At 38.5% G+C, this 24,440-nt stretch overlaps 1 protein-coding gene across 1 annotated transcript in view; it reads right to left on the reverse strand.

Moving 5' to 3' along the window:
* HSD17B4 (hydroxysteroid 17-beta dehydrogenase 4) overlaps positions 1-24,180 on the reverse strand; it is a 69,898-nt gene extending 45,718 nt beyond the window's left edge. The window contains exons 1-14 of the mRNA XM_053968921.1: positions 24,071-24,180; positions 21,136-21,189; positions 18,106-18,213; positions 17,456-17,515; positions 16,394-16,415; positions 16,251-16,297; positions 15,389-15,473; positions 12,364-12,551; positions 9,874-9,965; positions 9,263-9,287; positions 7,553-7,681; positions 1,718-1,824; positions 806-1,039; positions 327-378 (exon numbers count right to left, since the gene is read on the reverse strand). Of these exons, the coding sequence (XP_053824896.1) occupies positions 327-378; positions 806-1,039; positions 1,718-1,824; positions 7,553-7,681; positions 9,263-9,287; positions 9,874-9,965; positions 12,364-12,551; positions 15,389-15,473; positions 16,251-16,297; positions 16,394-16,415; positions 17,456-17,515; positions 18,106-18,213; positions 21,136-21,189; positions 24,071-24,131 (1,264 nt within the window). The 5' untranslated portion in view covers positions 24,132-24,180. The remainder of the gene's footprint in view (positions 1-326; positions 379-805; positions 1,040-1,717; positions 1,825-7,552; positions 7,682-9,262; positions 9,288-9,873; positions 9,966-12,363; positions 12,552-15,388; positions 15,474-16,250; positions 16,298-16,393; positions 16,416-17,455; positions 17,516-18,105; positions 18,214-21,135; positions 21,190-24,070) is intronic.
* Between the last annotated feature and the right edge of the window lie 260 nt (positions 24,181-24,440).

The raw sequence follows: 24,440 nt of genomic DNA on the forward strand, positions 1-24,440 counted from the left end.
ATGATACAATCTTATTAAAATATTTTAAAGTTTTGGTAGTTAGTATCAAATTAGACAAATAATCCACAAGTATGTAGTGTATTTGCTTATTGTATTAAAGATAATGCACACTTTACTAAGTATACTGTAGAAAAGCAACACCTGATCTCAAAACCACGGTTTTAAAATTCCTTCAAGCACACAACAGGTTGCCTCTCTTTTCCCCCACTCCTAGTAAAAAGGATATGCAGTACTGCAGTTTGAAACAAAGCTTCCCTGTTTCCATTTACAACATGGCTACAGGAACTGTTGTCATACTGAAAAACACATCAGAACACAGGACTGACCTGAAGTTGGTAATGGTTTATAAAGCTCCAGATATTGCTCACCATGTAGCATCTACATAAAGAAAGACAATGCTGTAACAACAATCAACAAATAGATTGCTTTCTCCCCCAGGTCAATACACAGCTATTTTAGAAGGTGTTCAGAGCAAACAAATTTAAAAAACCCCAAGTTTTATTCTTTTGTTTTTCTAACTTCATCCCCAAAATGTTTTCAAATAAAGTTTTAAGCCTTTATGGTTTTAAAAAAGTGAGGTGAACACAAAGTAAAATTGAATATCAAATTCATCACACATCTCATCATAGGAAGTGAATTATACAAGTGAAATAAAGGAATAATTTCTTAGGATGTAAGAATACAAACCACTGAGTTTTTCATTTCTAGAACAAAAGGAACTTAACAATATTACAAAAAAACTACCTGAAGTCACCTTTCAGTTATATGACACACAAGCAAAATTAGCTACTTTACTCATTCATACCCTTGCAAGATCAATATTTAGTCCTGAAAGAGAAGGAACACCATCAAACATTGACGTCTGAGCAGGAATTACTCCAAAGCTGGGTAAACAGCAGAACTCTTCACTTCCTTCAAAGAGAAATTTTAGGTGGTCTGGATCCTTAGTTGACATTCCCACACCAAGTGCATATAGAACAGGCTCCAAGTGAGTGTATTTATACACGTTGGTACCCAATTTACGGCCAACAATGCTTGCCTGGAAATAAGAAGTCAGCATAAAATAAAAGTCAAAACCAGTTAATATTGAACTTATATTCTTTCTGTAATTCTTCTATCAAACCTGGTGCCTGAGGTTTTTCTTTATAGTCACATGTACAAAAAGTATGAGTAATAAATAAACCATAAAATATTAATGTATCTATTGCAATACAAGCAACCCAAATGCAAGGCATTATACCTTACTTCAAGCAATCTACCTCAAGAACAAACAACCTAACTTCATACAGCTGCACTCTCAGCAGTGCATAGGATTTTTTGTAAAACAAACCACAACTGAAATAATTAACACCATAATAAGACTGAAATGAGGAAAAATTATCTATAGAGAAGGAGCCAGAGTAAAATGACACTGCCTAACAACACGCAAGCTCTGCCACTTTTCTGAATAACACCCTAATTAGAGATGCTTAACAGACCTTACAAGCGCTGAGATTCTGCACTATCCAGTCTTATTCAGCCATAAGCTTCCTATGATCAATAGGAAACATAGAGACTGGAGTCTGGAGACATTCTTCATTCTGCTTCCTCACTTCACATTTCAAATTCCACCTTCCTTATTGCAGACAGTAAGCCAGAGTACAAGCTGAGCAGCAACACTGCTCTGCTCAAGGTTTTCATCCAGCTTTGAGTGCATCTGGCAGACAGATTTACTTACTGTGTCAACAGAAGAAGAGACCACTGATCCAGAGCTTGTTGAATTCATAGAAACATTCCCTTGAGATTCTATCTGACTTAGAGCATCACTCAATACACTTATGGACTCTAGAGAAAGGAATTGGAAAAAACTCACTTTTAGATAACCATACATTACACACTCCAGTTACAGACACAAAACATGTGCATCCACCAGCAAATGAGATATAGCCTGGTATTTCTCAGTTCACCTTTAAACACAGTAAAGGTACATCTGCAAATTGAGCATGGCGCTGCATTTTACAAGCATCCACACAAAAGTAGAGGAAAAGTGATTCCTACACAGGTTCCATCAGTTCTGCACCCACCAGTCAACCATGACAGTTATCTCAATGTGTTAAGGAGAAGATAATGACTGCTGTATGTTTCAACTGTCTGAGAAGCAAATATCTGAAAATTACTACTGATTCTCTTATGAGAATTATTTGCAATGCAAGTGACAGGTCTAATCTTCTGACTGCTACCCTCTTTCCTGAATCAGACAGATAGAAAAGCAAATAAGACTGAGACTGAACAATGACAAAATTGCAAGTAATATGATGCATGGCTGAATTCATCTATGGTCACAGCAGGCCATCAAGTACAATTTATTCCTTGAAGCTTAATAGGGCTAAAATCAACATTAAACATTAGAATGACTCAAACAAAAGGTGATGAGAATCTCACGCAGAAAAATAAAAATGTGTTTAAATCAGAGAAGTGCAAAATAATTTCTTAACTACCTCAATACAGAGTCACTCCTCTCCAGTTCAAAACCCCTGTGCCAATACCAATTTGCACTGCTGTTTGCATTAAGACAATGCTGCTCTATCACACAGCACTACTCTAAACAGCCTGCAAGATAAACTGCATGCCCTCTTGCAGAATCCTGTTTCCCTAAACTATCTCTTGCTTACCACTCTCACTGACAGAATCATCGTAACATTTGTTTGTGGCCTGAATCTTGTGAAGAAAAGGAACATCTATAAAACAAACATATGTTGTCACCTCTTCTGCCAAAGACAAGCTTCCTCTTTGGATACAAACTCTGTCACAATATGACATGAGGTTATGACACTTACATAATGTGAAAATGTAAAAAACAAGATTTCTAATTTGTAAGAACCTTTTAAAAGGTCATCTCTTTTATCCCATTGTTCATTCATTAAATGAATAAAAGAAAATCAATACAGAGCTATTGGGAGAAGTAACAGACTGTTTCTACTTTCTCTGCATGAACAAAAGGAAGGTTTCACATTGTTTTAAAACCTTCACAGGACAATACAGCTTGACCTCCAAGCAAACATGAATGTTTCCTCAACTTAGCAAAGCCACAAACTACTTACATACAGGAATATAAAGATCACTTTGAATGGTGAGACCTAAAGATTAAAAACAAGCATTTTTGACAAAATTATTTGTCATAATTAAGATCAACAGTATAAAGGTAACCTGTAAATTAATAATGGTGCAGAATGCTTCAATCTCCTCTTCAAGGAGTCTTTTTTCCAGAATGTATGACGTGAGTGGACTATAAAATTGGTGAGCTGGCTAGTGTCTGGCTGAACACTAAGGAGATCATAGAATCATAGATTAGTTTGGGTTGGAAAGGTCAGCTAGTCCAACTCCCCTGCAATGTTAAGATACATCTTCAACTACATCAGATAGCTCAGAGCTCCATCATACCTGACCTTGAATCTTTACAGGATGGGGCATCTACTATCTGTCTAAAAAAAACCCATTCCAGTGTTTAACCATCCTTTGTAAAAAACTTCTTCCTTATAGCTCACCTAAATTAAGCCTTAGTTTTAAGCCATTACCTCTCATCCTATTGCAATAGTCCCTGCCAAAAAGTTAAGTACTGAAAGACAAAGTGTCACTGAAGTCTTCTCTTCTCCAGACTGAGCAAACCCAACTCTCTCCGCCCTTCCCTTTAGAAGAGGAGTTCCATCATTTTTATCATTTTTGTGGCCCTCCTCTAGCCTTGCTCCAGAGCTGGTCTAAGTCTTTCCTGTGTTGAAGACTGCAGAGCTGGATGTTGTACTTCAAGTGGAAAGGAGACCTCTGGGAGGAAGAATCAACTCCCACAACCTACTGGACATGTTTCTTCTAATGCAGCCTGGGATACAGCTAACTTTTCAGGCTGCAGGCGCACATTGCCAGTTTTTGTCCAACTTTTCATCCACCAGCATCTCCAAGTTGGTCTCCATAGGGACGTTTCTGATGCCTTCATCCTGTATTGATACTGGGGCTTGCCCCAGCCTAGGTGCAACACCTTGCACTTGGCATTGTTGAAGCTCATGAAGTTCCCATGGGCTCACTCCTCAAGTTTGTCCAGGTCCCTCTGGATGACATCCCTCAGGTGTGTCACCACACTATTCAGCTCGGTGCATCCTCAGCAAGTTTGCAGAGGGTGTACTCAATCCCTTATCTATGTCATTGATTAAGCTATTACACAGTACTGTCCACAATACAGTCCCCTGAGGGACACCATTCAATACTGATCACCATGTGGACATTGAGACATTGACCATCCAACCAACACCTCCTCCACTGAACATCCATCACATCCATATCTCAGCAATTTAGACAAATGTTATTGGGGGCTTTGTCAAAGGCCTTAGATGAGTTCAGACAGATGGTATTCACAGGCCTTCTCTTACTCATTGATGGAGTCACTCCGTCACAGAAGGCAATTGGGCTGGTCAGACAGGACTCACCGTAGGTAAATCTGTACTGGCTGTCTCAAATCACCTCCCTGTTCTCCATGACCTTCCCATGCACAAAGTTGAGGCTCACAGGATAGTAATTCCCAATTTTATTTCTAATTTTTTTTCTAAGACCCAAGAAATACACAATTATACCAAAGGGTATAATTTTGGCAGAAGCAAACCCAGTAGGAAACTTTATTGGCATAGGGGTATTTTTAAAATTGTTGGACTATCAGTGAACTCTAAAACCTTAAGTGTTCACCACCTCAGAATGGCCTGCTATTATACAGCAAATCATTAGGAGACAAAAGGAAAAGACTAAGCTGGAGAATAAAAGTTGAAAATAGTCACAACAAAGAGCATCTCTTTCCAATAAGGGGACATTGCATATGAACCATATCCCTTAACAACAGAGGAAACACCACAAGTGTTTAAACCTTTTTTAAATACATATAAGGAAAGCTGACACTGAAGCTGGAACACTTCTCCTCTAATGGAAATTCTTCATATACACACAAAGTATGCATACATATGCACACACACACCTTCAGTGTGTTTTACATTAATTTGCTCTATGTCAGACATAAGCTTTTAAGATGTGCCAGAAGTCAAACAATGAGAACACTTAAGTTATTTTCTGTAAATAGATAGCTTCTAGAGAATTAAAAATGTACAAAAAATTTCTAATAGCCAATAGACCTTTAGCTGAAACTCACTAACATTTTCACAACTGAAGAAAAGCTTGAGACAGAGTGCCTCACCCACGTCATAGACACAGTAAATTCTGCTTCCCTAGATAGCAGAACAACACACTACCTTGTGCAAGAGATACTATAGAATGCTGTGTACAGCATACAGTCTGCAAGACAGGGATGGCTGTCCTCTGCCTCTACCATAACACAGTCTGATTCCCTTTCCACAATAGGAAGAATTGGACAATGACACAAGAGCAAGTAGTACACTATGAAGGCAAGGAGAAAACAGTTGGGAGTTGTACCAACATGCAGTGCATGGTGCAACTGTGACCTACTGCACCCGGCAACACACATTCAGAAGCTTCTGCATCATACTTTATTTGGTCCTTCTGCTTTATGTACAGAATACAAAGTCATAAAGTCAAGCTTCTCTTATCAGTATTATTACTCAAGAAATAAGATTATCATCTCATATTACAGGGTTTTCTACTACATTAAAAGCAAATACTTTATCTAATTCCTTTTTGTTTTTTTTTTTTTTTTCACTGCACCTAATGCTCAGTACACAAATGCTCTTCACACCATCGTATTACTCAAATTAAGGAAATCTGCAGGAAGAGTTTTAACTTGCAGATGTTAGGTATTGTACCTTTTAATCTTTACTGCAAGTACGCTGATTAGTTTCCTTTATTTCACAGTCAAATACCTTCAAGCAACAAAGAGGAGAATTTGACAGTAGAAGAGACTTCTAATAGAACTAAAAATGCTATTCAGCTAACAAGAATTTTTCTCAACCCTTATGCTGATTCTCACAAATACACAATACAACAATTAATGCACAAGTGTTTATTCAGTATCTGTGGCTTGATGGCACTGGAAGGAAAAAGCTGTATCTTGGTCTAAGTTCATAACAGAAGCTAAGGCATGGAAGATCCATGCCAGTGTAACATTTATGATTCCCTGACTGCAGAAACCTGCAATATTGTATTGTAAGCACTTCTACTTGAAGTTCAAAATCTTCTTCAGTTTTTCCTCCTGATAGCATCAACTGGCAGATGTGAAATACCCTATATAATGTTGAAGCAACTTGAAAAGAAATTCCCATCTACAACACTTTTCTGCTAGCAACCCATGAAAGTAACACAGTACATGTGACAGGTCCTAGAACTGATCAGAAGTGATAAAGCTGGAATCATGTTGTTATAAATACCATTTCATAGCAGAAAAGAGAACATGTATAAACTTGCATACATTTGGAACAGGATACCTGTAAGCCAAAGATAGTGAGGTGACCTAGAACTACTGTTTGGAAGGTTACAGTCCCCAGTGTGCCAAGATGTGAGGCAAAGGACAAAGTGTGTACTATTCTGGTTCTGGCACCTAAAAACATATCTTTAAGGTTTTTAACAAAATATCCTAATGGATTTCTGAACCAACGGTTTAAACATCTACTGTGTGTTTAAGTATCTTTGAAATTCAACTGACATTGTATATATGGATGCATTTTTCCCTCCTGCCCTGCACTCTTAAATGCTGGCAAGGAACAAGAAAAGTAAACAAAGCATTAAAAGAGAAAATCATTTCAGTCACCAGCCAATGGGGTGATGTGACCCAAGAACATAAGGCACAGTAAGAACTTTTTTGATGTGATATATCCCACAGCTTAACCAGAGCTTTTTGGTAGTGAAATGTTCACCAAAAACCAAGATTCCAGGTCCGAAAAGAAAACACAATCTCTCTATTACACTATGCTGTCTGCATCCACGTGCAATCAAATAAAACACTGTCATCAGTCTGACACTAAATGCTCACAATGACAAGGATGTCACTTCTCCAGAAACTGTTGAGATAAATTATGCCTTAATACTATAGGTAAGAACACAACAATTGCTTTAGAAAGATCCGACCATAGTGAAACAGTAAATGATTAACGTAACACATTTACAAGAAAATTCACTAGTTCTGTAGATTTTGAAGTTTCAGCAAATGTTTGAAAGAAAGCATTCTCTTCTAAGCTTTGCTTACGCACATACCCAGAACCAAACTGTAGTTTGAATTGGAAGGGACCTTCAGAGGTCAGCAACTCCTGAGTAGGTACATCTACATCTACAAGTAAATCAGTTTGTTGAGAGCCCTGTCTGATCAGACCTGAATATTTCCAGGCATGGGGCATCCATCACCCCTCTGGGCAATTTACACCAGTGTTTCACCACTTTCACTGTAAAAATCTTCTCTCTTATATCTAATCTAAATTGATACTCTTTTAGTTTAAAACCATTACACCTTGTCCTATTGCAGCAGTATACATTTGTCCCACCACTTTTCTCAGAGGCCTCCATAAAGTACTGAAAGGTCTCCCAAAAATATTCCCTTCCTTAGGCTGAATGGCCCCAACTTAAAAGTCTCCCTTACCTTGGATGGTTCTGGGTTTGCTGGCATTATCGAAGTCACACACCTTCTCCCATTTATCTCTCACTGCTTCGGGCGTCATTGGCTGATTCTTTCCTCTGACAATGGCACCCAAGGATCGCTCCCAGCGCACTAATGGGAAACATCAGCCAAAGAGTTCCAGTAACAAACAAAGAAGTTTTTCATTTCTTTAGACAACTTTCCTCTAGGCCACAATCTTCAAGATGGTACAATAATAATAACAATTTTAAGTACTCCAATGTAACTCACTAGTATAACTTCCAGCTGGACTAAAAGGGTATACTGCTTTAACTAGCATTTAGAAAGGAAATACCACTGGTTTTAAGTTTCACTGAAGCTACAATAGCCTTATTACTCTCCAGAAATACTAGTTTAAGGATTCTGTCTACTGAAAAGTTGTAGCTAGTATTGATCTACAGACTTTCTCTTCTGACATGACTGACTACTACTGCTTAGGAAATCTTCTGAAAGTGTGGAAAACTACAGGGAAAAAGTGAAAACCACTTGTTAGCTGTAAAAGACAGTAGCCAGCACCTCTAAATGGTCTCTGAAGTTTTACTTCAATACTGTAACCTGAGAGAAACTGGTAAGGCCAATGTGAAATTAGTTCCATAAGGATACAGACCTGGATTACTTGCATCATAATTCAAATACTTAACCAGTCATGTTGGGTTTGCCATTAATTAGCAGAAGGCTATGAATAAGGCCACAATGGTACCTCATTAACAATCTAGTTTCATATCAGAAACTTCAACAATAGCCATTATAATGATGAGAAATGGTATTTTCTCTTGATAAAAGTGCAGATTTTCAGCTGTATTAAAACCTAACTGCTTGTGAAGGGCAGCAAGACATTTTGAGTGCTGCTACCCTGCTTCTTTTAATCTGTTTGCCACACTTCTTGGAAACACTATTCCAGTTACACAGCACACTTGAAGTTAGCTAGAAATGTACAAAATTATTATTAAGTTGGAAAAAAATTAAAAGTAAGCAGAATGACTTCCTGAATTAACAGCCCTACTTCCAACCCTCTGATGACACTCATGTAGGCTGAAAAATTGTGCAGCTCATGATAACAGTGCTTGTACTAGGTTCAATGGATTTAGGAAAAAAGTCAAGATATCTCACACACTGAATATTTTTTCTTCTCATAAGTCCTCAGTATGACCTGCAAGTTTTCCTTAAATTGGTATTTAAGCTAGTCACTGGAGTCACTAAGGAAAATACATGGCCTTAACATGCCTACACACCAGTATTTTAATAGAAGCATAAGTAATGGAGGAAAGCAATGAAAAAGAATGAAATGAAAAATGAAAAATACGCCTGTTTATCAGCATGTGATACTTTTACAGCATGAAAAATTAAAGTTATCAAGAAAAGGCAGCAAGGTATACTTAACACTACAAATTCTACTTTAAATTATGCACAAGATCCAAGAGTTCAAGTTACTTAGGCAGATTTTCAGTTACTGTTAGCTCAAAAGCATAATAATGCACATACCTAAGTTACCATTTTTTTCCACATGAAGTTAAATTTTTGACTTTTACTGAATATAAGCAGTTTCCTAAAACCTTAGGTTTTTATTCATCTTCTTGCCTGAGTAAAAAATGTCTAAAGAAAATTTGCATTTTTGGTAACAATTCCAAAAATTAGATCAATCCTGCAACAAAAAGTTGCAGGTAAAGTACTTACATTTTCCAATCCACCCAGCTCCCACCTGCCAAGAAAAAAAGAATACCATCAGCTTAGGACATGTCACAAAGCAAAGCTTTGGTAATGTTGGGAAACAAAACTATACTCTAGAACAAACTCAATATATTATGAATTTCTGAACTACTGCTGGTTGTACTTAACAGTTTAGTTAAGCAGCTGAATGTGATCAACATAGAACAGTTTCCATCTAATATAGGTGAGTTAGCAGTTTGATGTCAATACCTATAATGATCATTACTCCTTCCTACAAGCTACTTTCTATGTTAGAATTATTTTGAGAACAAAAATGTCTTTTGAATTTTGGTATCTTTTCAATCTTAAAGGAGTACAATAAGAATTGTAACAATCAAATTGGTAGTATTTTGAATACAGAGTAGAACTTGACAAAGCTACTATTGCCTGAAGTATTTGTCAAATACTGCACAACCAGATCAGTATTTCTTCTGTCTATGCTGAGTATGTAGCTCATACATGGTAATTTAGTTTCAGCGAGAAGTTTAAGGCTGGACAAGATAAAACAAAAAATTGATTTTGGGGGAAAGAACAAAGGGAGGGAAGAAGGGAGAAGAAAAGAAAAATTTAAAAATTACCTCAAATAGACTGCCATTTTCAGCACAGCTCTCGTGACAAAGCCAAACTACTAAAGGAGCAACATATTCAGGTTTGAAAGCATCGACCAGATCTAGAGCAAATCAGAGGGGGGAATCGTGAAATAAAAATACTCTACAGTTTCATTTAATCTAACACCCTCTTATGAACAGCGGAACCAGGAGAATTTCATCAATAGTGTTCTGTCATAAAAAGAAAGGACCAAGTAAATGAAACATTTGAAGATTCAATAAATACGAATGTCTAGCGAGATACATATATGCTGCCAAATCCCATGACATGGCTTCTCAGCCAGAGAGATGAAAGCCTGTTTAACTGTTGGGAACACTGCTACATGCAGACTGCAAAGCCAGATAACCTTCCTAAATTTCCATCTGACAGGCAGCCTGAAATAAGAACAAGATAGCTATACATAATCCTGACAGAGATGTACCTGAGCAATTTTCCTTTTAGTCTGCTAGTCAGCTATATAGAGAAGACATTACGAAAATAATTGCAGTGGCTGATTGTTTAAGAATTATCTCATTTGGAAATGCTGATTTTTCCAAAGTATATAGAGAATTATCACCTGCTAAATTTACATATCAATCCTATTTTGGGATTTTTATTAACATCTAGCACAATAGAAAGCTATCTGAAAATTGAGACATTGTCATGAACAGTGTGGTTGTCCAGCTCTTATCACATATTCTATCCACTGTCTGAATATTAACTTCGCTTAATTTCCTTTTTCAGCTTTTAGATTATTCTTTCAACAGCAGTAGATATACAGCTGTTCCTCAGCTAAAGGTCATCAAGCATTTTCAATTATAGCCAGATTTTCCCAGATGAAGAGCTAGGAAAGCTTATCATTAAAAGTACTTCTTTAATAGCAAAACTAAGGTATCAGAAGGTCATTTTTAGAAGTTCCACAAAAGTAGAAGAAAGTTGAATTCCATTTCATATGGCATGTTTTAAGTGCATAGCAAACCCATTACGCTTTTCCAAAGTATTCCACTTTATGCCACACATAATTTAGTCTCAAAATCTAGCCCTATACTATTATCACTAATGCTTGTAATCAATCCACTCTTAAAATAATTTTAAAATAGGTACTAGAAGTTTAAAAAAAAACAACCACACAAAAGATGCAAACTGCATTTAAGAGTTCTTAGCAAGAACAAGAATATGTGACTCAAGTTGAATATACCTAACAATGTATGGCAATGAAAAAGCATAGGTGCCTGCAGACATCTGAAAACAAACAGGAAAGTCCTGACTAAGATAACAACGATAATTTGGTAAGAACCCTGAAAATATTTTTAAGTTGTGGTATTCAAATCTTTTAGAGTATTTGAAAAACTGGACAGGGATAGAGTGAACAAGGTAACAAATCATCAGAGCTGTAAGCATCTTACAGAGAGACCAAAGGATCCCACTCTTCTTAAAATGACTAAGAAAGAAAATTCTGAGGTATTTTTATCATTCTATGTAGATTAAATATCTTCAGAAATTGCCAGCCACTGTAATCCATTTTACATTGCATGCTTCATGTATTTGGATCTTCTATAAAAAATTGCCATAAATCACTGGAACCTACAACTTCTAAAACTGCTAGAGTCATGATCATCCAGATTATTTAGATCTAAACCAGGCTACTTCAGTCAAACAAAATCAAGTATTCAGTCTGTTCCCAACATACAAAATATATTACTCTCCAATACCCCGTCTATCAGTCTGATGAATATGATGATTTCCTCGGCTTTGAAATCTGCCCATCATAAGGGAAAAGGAGGTCAGGAGTGAAATTAAATAGGCTGAGTCTAGAAGATTTTCTGAGCAATTTCCTCTAACAGACCTGTTTTCCAAATTATTTTTCTTTCTTCTGGTCATTTGCCAAAGTCAGTCTATTTATCCTAAATTTACACTTACATACAACTGTCTCCTAACATGCTCCTTACTGAATTTGCCAATGCAATACTCTGTTAAACCTGTTCAAACTTTCAAAGATTCGTAGCTCCTCAACAAAAAAAAAAAAAAATTAAGCAACTCAGTTCACTATCATCTCCTGCTGATCATGAAACTACTAAGTACACATATGACACATTGTGCAAAAACCCAGTATTTTGCAATTAGGCAATAATGTAACAAGTGCAGACACCTTATGCACATAGTTGATGTCACATGTGATGAAACAAACAAGCCTTTCCACTAGTGTAGGAGGATCTTGGAAGAGATTACAATTAAAGAGCCTTGCCACATGAAATTGCTTTTGCAAATGAGGAAACTTGCTTCCTGTCTTGTGGCAGAAAGTAAGAATTCCTCACAACAGACAAAGCAAATAAGTTGATAGTTCAAAGACAAAGACAGTAGGAAAAATGAATTGGTAGTACATGAAGTGTGAAGGACTTCCATTTTCTAAGAGGTAAGAAAGTTTTCTGTGCTTCAATTCACTGAAAAATATCAGTACATGTAAATGTTAAATTATTCACCTTGTGGCATGACAGTCTGGGTCAGCCTGGATCCAGCAGTAGGAGCAATTGTGTTGCAGTGGATGTTATACTTCCGACCTTCAATTGCAATTGTGTTTGCAAGACCCAAAAGGCCAAGTTTTGCAGCACTGTAGTTTGCCTGACCAAAGTTTCCATATATTCCAGCAGCTGAGGATGTCATAATTATTCTTAGGGGAAAAGAGAGGGAAAAAAAATTAAATTATTTCTTCAAGTTATTTGATTCTACATAACAGCATTTTCCAGCTTTGGCATCATAGACCCCATATTCCACAAAACAAAGTGTGCAAGTACGAAAATATTGTTTGTTGGTTTTGCTAACAATCGGGTAACTAATGTTTGATGGGCAGCAAACATCTCACAAATCCTGAAGCATTGGCAGAGTAGCAGAAAACTAACAAAGTCAATGAGGTTTTCTGAGTGATATTGCAACACTAGGCAAGACATTCTGTGACACTGGGCCCTGTATAGAGAAAAGTAATTTCATTTCTATCTGCATTTCAAGGGGCATTATTCTCACAACTAATAAAAGGTTTCAGCACTCAAAAGAAAATTACTTTACTGAAAATTACTTCCCATAATATTATCTACCTGGTAATATCTGTAGATCTATTCTCACAGAATTGACATTCAAAGAATTCTAATATGCATTAAATGCATGACAAAAGAAGACAGAAAAGGCAAGTCTTGTTCTTTGCTGTTCCCATTATTATTTTGGAGGTGACTGAACTGCTCATACAAGAGTTCTAAAACCACTGCAGCTCACAGTTGGTTTGAGGCAAGAAAACATTGTGCTGCAGGTCATCTCAATTCAATAGAAATGGGTCTAAACCTTCAATTTTAAAGAAAGCCTGTCATGGTTTAACACTGGCCAAATGCCAGGCACCCACAAAAGCCGCTCACTCACCTTCCCCTGCCAGAGCTGGGCAGGGGAGAGAAAAAAAATTAACAAAGGGTTAATTGAGTTGAGATAGGACTGGGAGAAAACACCTCAAGGGCAAAACAGGCTCAATTTAAATGTACAAAGTGAATTTATTACTAAGAGAGTCAGAGAAGTATAATGAGAAGTAAAATAAGCCCTTTTCTTCCGTCAACCCCTCCTTCCTTCCCACCAAGAGCACAGGGACACAGGGCATGGTGGCTTAGTCTGTTATCACTGAGAATTTTCTTCCACTGTTCCAGGAGAGGAGTCCATCCCCTGTGAGGGGTCCCTCCCACAGAAGACAGTTCTCCATTACCTTCTCTGGCGTGGGTCCACTCTCATGAGCAGCAGCCAAACCACGCCTGCTGCAAATGTGAGCCCCTCCTACATGCAGAGAGTCCTCCCAAAACTGCTGCAACATGAGTCACTCTTTCTATAGGGTGCAGTCCTCCAAGGACAGGCTGCTCTAGCTTGGAACAAGGGCCATCTCTTTCCACCGAGTTTTCCACTGGATCATAGGGTTCTCCAGACATCCACCTGCTCCAGCGTGGGCACCTCCCCCACAGGCTGCAGGTGGATCTCTGCATCCCCCATGAATCCCCATGGGTTGTGGGTGGATTTCTGCATCCTTGTGGATACCCAAGGGCTGCAGAGGCGAAGCTGCTTCACCACAGTCTCACCACGGCCTGAAGAGGAATCTCCGCTCTGGCACCTGGAGCACCTCCTCCCCTCCTTCTCCACTGACTTTGCCATGCTGTTTCCCTCACATGTTTTCACCTCCTCCTCTTTTCTAGGCAGAAAAAAACTGCCTGTCCTTTTGTTTTGATTTTCTTCTTAAATCTGTTATCACAGAGGCATTACCATCACCTTTAACTGGCCCAGACTTGGCCAGCAGCATGTCCATCGTCAGAGCCATCAGTGATTGACTCTGCTGGACACAGTGAAAGATTCCAGCAGCTTCTCACAGAAGCCACCTCTGTGATTCCCCGCACTACCAAAAACCAGGCCATGCAAAACCAACACAAAACCTTATCAGATGTTGTTCAAATCTACTTGTAAACACACTGCATAGCTGGGATCAACATATATTTCACTTTTTTTATCTCCCTCACTGCCAATAATCTAATGTTTTTAACCTAAGTAAAGAGAAGTGTTCCAAGTACTGGTTCAATATGATGAAGAAAAGCTACAAACTCTGTGTAAAGCAGGTATTTTGCAGATGGCACATGTCTATCCATAAACTTCAGAAGCACTCACTACCACTGTTATCTGAGCAAATACAGAAAAAGAGACAAGGGAAACATTATCCTAAACGGATGCAACTCTAGAATCAAGCTCTTTTTGAAGAAATAATTTAAACTCCCAGACTTAAGACGTCCACTGTCCTCATAGTTCACTTCCCTGGACGAGAATGAATGTTATTTAGGTCACAGGATGAGAAAACAGCTCACAGTTTTCAGCTGTGGATAGGGTTTTCACGTGGGTATGGTTAAGATTTATATAATCAGTGCTTTGATAAGGTTTTTGATAAAACCACAAAAATGGAAAAAAATCTGATTTCACTGCACTTTTTTTGAGTTAGCAGTAATACATACCAAAAACAGACTAGGAACACCCCCATAATTTTTTAAGACAAGTATATTTGTCCAAAGGGTTAAAACTGACTAACAAAGAAAACTCACGTCAACCAAATATCAAACAAAAAATTCCATGACCTATGAGCAGAATTGCATGTACCAGTCATTTGAATAAGGAGGACCAAACAAGAGTACCTCAAACTTGCAGTAGCATACAAGTAACAAATATTTCTAACCAGTGGTCATTAATTGAAATGGTATTTTTACATAATTACAACTTCTATTTGGGAGAGCCAGAAAAATATGTTTAAATATAAATATATATATAAACTTTATTTGCCTGAGGAAACAGAGAGGACAGATCAGAACTGTAAAGACATTTTCACTGATTTTCCTTCAACCCTGACAAACTGAAAGAAAAGAATGTAAGATTCCTCCTTCACTATTTGGGCATGCATCAGTCTGTTATACCCTACTGAAAAATGCAGAACAGAAGACACATTTTTACCTGCCAAATTTCTGATTTTTCATATGATCCCATGCAGCTCGGGTTACCAGGAAAGATCCCCTCAAATGAATTCTGTGAATTACATCTAGGAACAAATTTATGTCAGTTTAATAATTCCAGGATTTGTCTCCCAGCATGAAACGCACCATGGCTCTTCTTCATGCACTCCCTTCACACTGTTTTTTTGTTGGTTTTATTTGGTGCTTTTTTGGTGGTTTTTTTTGCTGTTGTTTTTGTTTTTTCTCCTCACACACCATTTTTCAGTACTTGCCTGAAGATGCACTGATCATGAAGGGGCTGCCCACATATACTACCTCTTGGATGGGCCTCTCCTGTACAGAACTCAAAAGCATTCAAAATTCCTGCACTTAAACAGACTCAGACAAGAAGTACAGAAGACAGACTATCTTTGTAAAAGTCTTCTCCACTGGCTTATCATCATCTACCATCTCAATGAAGGTTTTGCTTTTTCTTCTGTCCCTTATCTCATCAGTTTGTTTTCCTCTCTGGTTAGCTCTGGGTCTTTTAAGCCTATTCAGTATTCAGCCACTCAGTGCTGGCACTAGGAATGTTCTGTTCACAAAAACTATTGTGTGTAATTCACATGGCTCTTTTTCTTACTGCATTTGGCAAACAGGAGTGGGAAGAAAAGCCCTTCTTCCCCTTTGGAACTACATACACCTACCATGCATTGCAGCACAGACCTGGTTTGCACACTGAACACAAGCAGCTTTCCACTAAGCTTGCAGGGCAAAAGGTAAGCCTTCTCTGCCTTCTTTTCTTTCTTGTTCCCGTGGGAGGGATGTACATGTCACCTTTTGCACAGAAAGAACATTCTGAAGTCATTTTAAAATCAACTCACCCCAATCTTCATCGCTTATCCGAACAAAGGAACGGTCTCTCAGGATACTAAAATGCAACATTAAGAAAACAAAACAAATGCAATATCAACATTTGTTTACACAAAAGGGACAGCCCACACTCAAACAGGACAGGTATACTCACCCAGCATTGTTTACAACAATATCTGAAATAAAAAAAAGGTAACTAATTCAATGCACTAATAGAATACAAGCTTGATTCTATTTTTCTCCCACTTCCAAATATATATAGACAAGAACACTGGACATACACATCATATTACATATATTCTATAGCTCTTTGTCCTGATTAATGAATTCTACCCTTGGACAAAAATTACAATATAATACTTCAGGACAAACAAGTCTCAATCTGACAGGGACATCAATGGGACAAAATCTGAAAGGGAGGCATAGCTGTGAAGTGCTGGCTGCCTAGGAATTCAATACCTGCAGGATGCAGCCATCCTGTAAAGTTTTGAAGTCTGCTTTGAATTTCAGAATGCCCTGATTATGCAGTTTGTGCCACCAACTTTGTTGCAGTAGCCCAAATGATAACTAGAGGAACTACAGAGTCTCAAAGCTGATAAAGTGACCTGGATCATAGCAATTTCTTGTCAGATATTTAATTGGGTTCCTGTTGGCTTTGTTTATGTGTACTTTAAGCCATTTAATCCTGAGATAACTCACTGAATGGTTTTAAATAGTGACAATCACATGGTTAAGAAGAGTTTTAATTGTTAGATAAAATACCTTAGGGTTTTCTTTTTTTCATTTCTGTTAATGCATGTTGACCTTATGTAAGCAGAAGAGCTTACAAAACATGAAATGTTGCTTTCAGCAACATTATTTGTGCTAATTCTATGCAGCCAGCTATACCACTTCATAGACCTCATGCTTTGTGACAGAAATTGTTAAATCACACCCACAACCAAACAAAAAAACAAAACCAAACAAAAAAAAAAAAAAAAAAAAAAAAAAAAAAAAAAACAAAACAAAAAAACCAAAAACTACCAAAAAACCCAGAAAATTTGATCATTCAGATTAAAAGCTGAAAGCCCCTTATTAGATTTCATTGACTACAGGCATCAAGGGTTGGTGAATACTGCTGTTGTCAAAATGTATTTCATACACATGCTGTTAATTGCACTGCTTATAATGGCTTTGCACTTGCAAACAAGTTTCAACATGAATTTAGCAATTGTACCTATCCTCCCAAAAGCCTCAAGGGCCGTCTTCACAAGCTTTTCACCATCTTCCACGGAATCTGTAAGAAAAAAGTACAAATTCTCAAATGAAATTAACTGGATACACTGCACTTCCAGGATATTGACAACTAATTTGACAGAGCTAAGAAAAATAAATTCTGTACAGCCCCAGAGAAAACTTAATTTAGAAAAAAAAACCTTAAAAAACTTTAGGAAAAAAAACCTTAATTTAGAAAACTAAATTCAAATCCAGCCATTATCTGCATGTGGTCTAAAGCAAATCCTACACAGCAAATCTAAATGGCACAACATTTGCCACTGCAAGAAAAACATGTAGCAAAGCAAATAAGAACTATCCATTCCCATTTTGCCTCTGAAAACTGCAGACAGACAGCTGCTTAATACTTCAATGTTAAAAAAAATCAGACGAAAGGGAAGGGCATTAGTAGACGAAACTTAATTAAAAGAGGCAATTAATGCATCTGCTTTTAGCATCTATCTCTCCACTCCATGTGATACCATGTTTGTTTAATGTATATGTTATTGGTAAGCTGGCAGTAGTCTTTCACTAAGCAGCATCAACTTTTCATTTAACTTGTCCACTATTCCTACAGATAAAGCATTACACTCATCTGGAAATATAACGTACCATAATTGGGTACTGCTCTCCCTCCTTTTGCTCTGATTTCATCGACAACTTTGTCAGCAGCTGAGGAACTTTTGCCATATCCCTTAAAATCACCTCCAAGATCATTCACTGTGCATGACAAAGAAATGAAATTTTTGTTGTTAACACTCAGATATCATGGTCTGTCCTTACTTCATTATCATGCTGGAGGTTATAAGGAGTATTAATAAAACCTGCTGCATCTGGATCTTACTGAGAACTACAGATGACAAGAGAAAAATAGTAGGACATATGACTATTTTTTTAAAAGCAATACAACATACATTATCCCTTTTTCTTTAAATAACATGGAAAACAGATCCTTCTTCCCCCCTCCACCATGTATATTCAACTTGCTTGCTTTGCCCAGGCTACCTCTGTAATTGTGTTGTAGTTCAGAGATTAAGATCTAGATTACACCCCAATCATAGGCAATTTATTCCAGTCTCTAACTGTTGCATGAACCCTAAGCAAGACTGGCAAGACTTTGTTCCTGTTTAACAGAGTAGCTAAACTGTTACTAGTCAACACCACCACAGAAGAGATCCAGCGGTCTGAACAAAGTGAGAAGTGCGCTCTCTGGAGATTCAGATCCTGCTCCTGTGGGGTAAGAGGGCCACCTGACACACACAGATGTTCCAGGCTGCCCTCCACATTGGGGCACGCGTCACTAACGGCAGCTGGAATGTACCATTGCCACACTGTGCTGGACTCCTGCACATCCCACAGCTTCACAGAATTACCAAGGAACAAAAATACTCCCAAAAATCCCATAAAAATTGTATTTGGACAAAGTAGTTCAAAAAATGGCAAGAAGTTTTTTAAATGGTTCAAAATGGAATTGCAAGAAAGCCAGAATTGACTGAATTTACATGCAACACTGGTATTGTGCTAAACAGTCTTTTGCTATGATGAATTCCAGCTTTCTGCCTTCTAACTTCTAACCTCAAGAAGCCAGACACAATGAAATCCACAAAATATGCAGGATATTCTTGCTGGTCTTGATGAAAAACAGCAATGCCAAGTCTGTTATATCATGACAAAATGAAAGAGACCCATTTTGTGCCTTTTTTTTTTTTAACTCTCCATGTAAACAGGAACATGGCTTGCAGGATACACCACAAAATCACTCTGTATTATCCAGATCAAGAAGTCTCATCTGGAAACCTATATTCAGCTTTGTGTGCAGCACTTCAAGAGAAAAGTAAAAACATGACAGAAGATTTGTGAGTAAATAAAAATGCTGAAGTTCAGAAGAAGTGAGTATCAAAAGGGGAAAGACATGTCAAAAAAACAGAAAAAACAACCAACTATCAACAAACCAAACCCAAAAAATGCCCATCCTGAAGCATGAAGTACCTTAACAGACTGATGCAAAAAACAAAGGAGACAAAAATCTCTAAGCTAATAGATCAATATCTAAAAATCCAAACATGCAGCCAATGCAATTCAAGTGAAAAGGATTAAGGAAAATTCCTAAGTGTAGCGATGTGTTAGGATAGGCAACACAGGCAGACTGCTCAGTCTGCAACATCCATTATATTAAAGAAAAGCTAATCAGGAACAATACCCGGGAAAGAAGAATGAACAATTTGGTTGGTAAACATATATAAACCATTCAGCTCTGTTAAAACCTTACAACTTTCTACCACAGACAAGTATATATATGCTTATCCCACAGTTCAATAGTAATTTGCTGACAAAAACTTAATTAAATATTTGGTAAAATTTTCAGAGGCGGCAAAGTACCTTAGGCTGAGCACAGGCACTAATGGAGTTGAAACAAAGATGAGTATGCAAGAAAGAGTTGAGCTATTCTAGGCTTCAAAAACATTAATTCCATTAGTGGGACAGAGCAATGAAAAAAAGCCCCTAACAACAAAACATTACAAGTATAACATTAGTTTAAGCCCAAGCTTTACATCATGCAATTTTCAGTTGAAAACATGCAGTCAAAAAGAGCCTAAGACTGCAGTGGCTGTGACAGAGCATACTCATTTTTAATCAATGAAGTAAAACTGAACAATTTTATGAAATTTTTTAAACTGAGATTGGCATTGTCATTAGAAAACTACCAAAAAAAAAAAAAAAAAAAAAAAAAAAAAAAAAGTCAGCAAGGTCTTGTTCCATAATCTCTTTGAGGATTTAATCTTGAACTCATCAACAGTACCTGTACAAATTCATTTATAGGCAGCAAAATCATAAAATCACAGAATCATTTAGGCTAGAAACCTCTAAGTCAAACCATTAACCTAACACCGCCAAGTCCAGGAGTAAACTATGTCCCTAAGTGCTACATCTGCACATCTTTTAAATACTTCCAGGGGTGGTCATTCAATCACTTCCTGGCCCATTCCAGTGCCTGACAATCCTTTCAGTGAATAGATTTTTCCTAAGAGCCAATCTAAAAATGGCAATGCTGACTGCCAATGACTACCCAAAATACAACTTAACCTTCAGGATTGCCTTGTGATACAGCATTTTTCACAACTAAATATGTCCTGCTAAGCTTCAACCAAGGAACTATAAAACCACCAGAAATCCTTTACTGACAGCTATATAGCACTGACACAGAAAAACCAGAGGGCTCTTCTGTCCCATGAGCTGCAGAAAGAAACAATGCTATTGAGTCACATTTCAGTAACTTCTTTCCTGGGAGAAGGCACTTTAAGACAAGTCACATGGTCATATTGGAAGCTTCTGAGTGGAATTTACCTAAGACAACACACTCTCTGGCCACAGATTACAGTAAAGAATTGTATGCATAGATAAAAGTTAAATCTAGGAAATGATCTGACTCAAACTGGCTTTCCAGCAAAGGTGAGCCCTTGGACAGACTTGGGCAACTTGTTTCATAAGAAAATAAAGCTTAGAAGCAAAATTAAACAGGAAAAGATATGACAGAAAACCATTAAATAACAAAGGTTAGTGTCAAAAAGGGCATGGACTGTTGAATGCAAGCTATGTGAAAAGGCAAAGGTTCTAGATCAAGTTAGTTAAGATAAAACTTACCAACTACTGAAGCTCCTCTTTCAGCAAAAGCCAGAGCATATGCTCTGCCCAAACCTAGTTTAAAAAAAAAAAAAAAAAAAAGAAAAAGTTAAAAACAAGAATGAATTTGTTTCCTGGATCACAATTCAGACAAAAGCTACACAAAAATGAATTGGTTACAAGAAATGCACCAATTCAACACAATCTTTGAACCTTGCAGGTTCAAAGTAAAACATTATTTCCCCCATGAGCTCAGAATCTTTTATAAGAACAAAACATAAAGTAAACAAACAGATAAATAGTAAGTAAAACTTCCAGTCAAGAGAAAAAAAACCCTAAACAAACCATGCTTACTCTTTGTTATTGGATCCAACCGAAGCATCAGGAAAAGCTGTATGCTGCCGAGTTTGTGCTTGTGATAGAAAAATACATTTGGAAGGAAGAACCTTTAATATCCTATCGTAACACTGAAGAAGGAGAGGATGTTTCAAGTTAATTAATTACGCACTAAGTGAATAAGATACTTTCCTAGTTAAAGTTAAGATTTGCAAAAGAAACTGCTCAAGATTTAACTGTGACTGAAGATATATTGACAAAATCATTTGGATACAAAGGCATGCCTAATACCTCAAATCACCAAACAGATATATAGTTTGCCTGTCCTAAGAGAAGACTGTCATTTCTGCATTACAAACAAAAGCAAGGGTCTTGAACCTTCACTTGGGCTTAGATTCCAGTTGTGTTTGACATTCATTCCAATAAATGATTTACAGATATACTATCCATTGTACTAATAAAAAGTTGTTGGGATTAATGGCACTGATCTTTTTTTTTTTATTCCTTTCAAAAAAAAAAGAAGATTGGAATGATTAAAAAAATCATCAGTCAGAAGAAAGTTTCTCTGAATACAAACAGTATCTCTTTTCACCTCACCTGGACATTCAAAGCCACTTCTCAAAAAAAAAAAAAAAAGGGAAAAAAAAAGAAGAACTGTATATACTGTTTTGAAGCACGCTAATATCACAACAATAAATTGAAAATTTCCTTAAGACTCCCTTAGGCCTCTGGAATGGAGAGTATCACATGTGAGATGCATATACACCCACTGCTCATGTAACCCAAGTCCAAGAAAACCTTTCTTTGTTGTGTTATGAAAAGCCACAGAGAAGTGCACAAAACTCAGGCTGAGTTGTATGAGCTCACCTTCTCAACTGCTAAGCAAGGATTGAACGTCTGAGAATCAAAACTAATCTTTAAAAAAATCAAAATAGATTACATAAACAACGTCCAACACAGTAATTCACAGAGGATCTGCTCAAAGTGAAAAGAAACACTTTTCAGGTATGTGTGTGTGTGAAAACAGGTATTACTTTGACACAAAACAGTGATTCTAATTTGTCTAAATAAATTCCCATCTCTGATCTGTTCACCAGAATCCAAAAAAATCAATGCTGAAAAACAATGCTATTAGTAATGCAATCTAACTACAGTGATGTAAATTAAATAAAAGCAAAATGAGAACTAACCTGTAGATAACAGATTCCCTTAATCTTGGCTTAAATGTAATCAACACTTACTAAAAAGCTGTTGTGAAGTAAAACATACAAGAGGAATTTCTCTATTAACCATTTTAATCAATTAAACCATTTTCAAGCAGTCTAACCCTACAAGTACAAGGGTCACTGTAAACACACTTATGACATGCAACTTTTACTCAGTGCAATTCTTTTTAGAAGTTTTGTTGCTGCCACAGTGACCTTGTTTTGCTATTACGCAAGGTCTTAACCTGTTCTTCAGTGAAACACTATATAGCGAAAAGGCCACAAATAGAGATCTGGTAAAACCATTAAAAAACTCAGTCTCAATTATTATCAGGTTGGTCACCTTCAGGTGATGTATACAGACTGTTCAGTGCTTTCCAAAACATCTTCTTCACAAGATATCACTTAATCTACAGCCCCAGAATGACTCCTCTGGCTATGTGCAGCACCACAAAATGAGAGCAAAACTCCACTGTGGAGAGGGCAGAACCTTTTCAGAGTACGGCTAAAGAAGTTTCCTAAAGAGCTCATCACAAACACAAACTTTGCCTCTCACTCATCCACACTGACAGCCCATATTTTTGCTTAACCACCGAAGTAGGCAAAGGTCAAAGCATGGACGCAGAGACAGAAAAAAAAAAATCAAAGGGGGAAGAAACAAACAAAAAAAAACCCAACCAACCAACCAACCCCATGCCATAACAAGAAATACAAAAACATTTCCTGGCAGAACCAAGCATTCCACGGCAGACCACGCTCCCTGGAGAGATCGAGCCTGCAGACCACCAACAGCGCAGGCCAGCCCTGCAGCTGACAGAGATCTCTCCCTCCCTCTCCCACCTGCCTGCAGGCCGGCTCTCGGGAGAAACGCGAGCAGGGAAGGCGCAGGTGGGCGGCTACGTTCTGCAGCACCGACAGCACACATGAAAGCCCTGCTGCTGCAGCACTGTGCCAAGCCACACGGGTCACACGCCTCAGACACCACGTCCAAGGCTCAGGTGGAAGGAATTAGGATACCAGGACAGCGCTTGGAGGAGGACATACACTGCTGAGAGGGGCGCAGCGGCGCTGCTCCCCGCATGTGTTTAAACAGCAAAAATCCCCCACGTTCGGACGCGTTTCCAACGTGGGCAGTGCCAGGCCGGCCTCGGACGGCAGCAGCTCTCGACGGCAGCAGGAGGCACGGCCCTGACCCCTGCACAGCCTTGGCACGGAGACAGCACCTCTCCCGCAGCCCTTCGCTTCTCTCCTCTGCAGAAACAACCCGCTTTTCCCCCCCCGAAGCCGGATCGGCCGCCCCCAGGGCACCTGCCAGGGCCGCGGGCAGCAGCGGCTCCGAGGAGCCGCACCGCCCGGGCTTCCCCCGAGCAGCTCCGCCGTCTCCCGCGGGTGCGGAAAACCCAGCCTGTGCTCACCTCCTCCGGCACCTGTCACCAGCACCACCCGCCCGTCGAACCTCAGCCCCGACGCTGCCATCTCTCCACTCCGCGTCGCCCGGCCCCACGGCGCGGCTCCGACCCGCCCGCGGGAGGGACAACACGGGGAGGGGGGTGGGGGGGGGTGCGCCCGCAACGCGCATGCGCCAGCACCGCCGCCCGCTGGGAAGTGTAGTGTGGGATGGGACGCGATGGGATGGGCAGAGGAAGGGGAAAGACAGATGATGGGAAGGGGAAAGAAAGGGGTGGGGAATGAAGAGGCGGGAACGAGGGGGTAGGAAGGAAGTAGGAAGGAGGGGGGAGGAAAGGTTTGCAAAAGAAGGGATGAGATATGATGGGGTGGGATGGG

Source organism: Vidua chalybeata, chromosome Z (assembly GCF_026979565.1).
Source record: "Vidua chalybeata isolate OUT-0048 chromosome Z, bVidCha1 merged haplotype, whole genome shotgun sequence".
Taxonomy (NCBI): domain Eukaryota; kingdom Metazoa; phylum Chordata; class Aves; order Passeriformes; family Viduidae; genus Vidua; species Vidua chalybeata.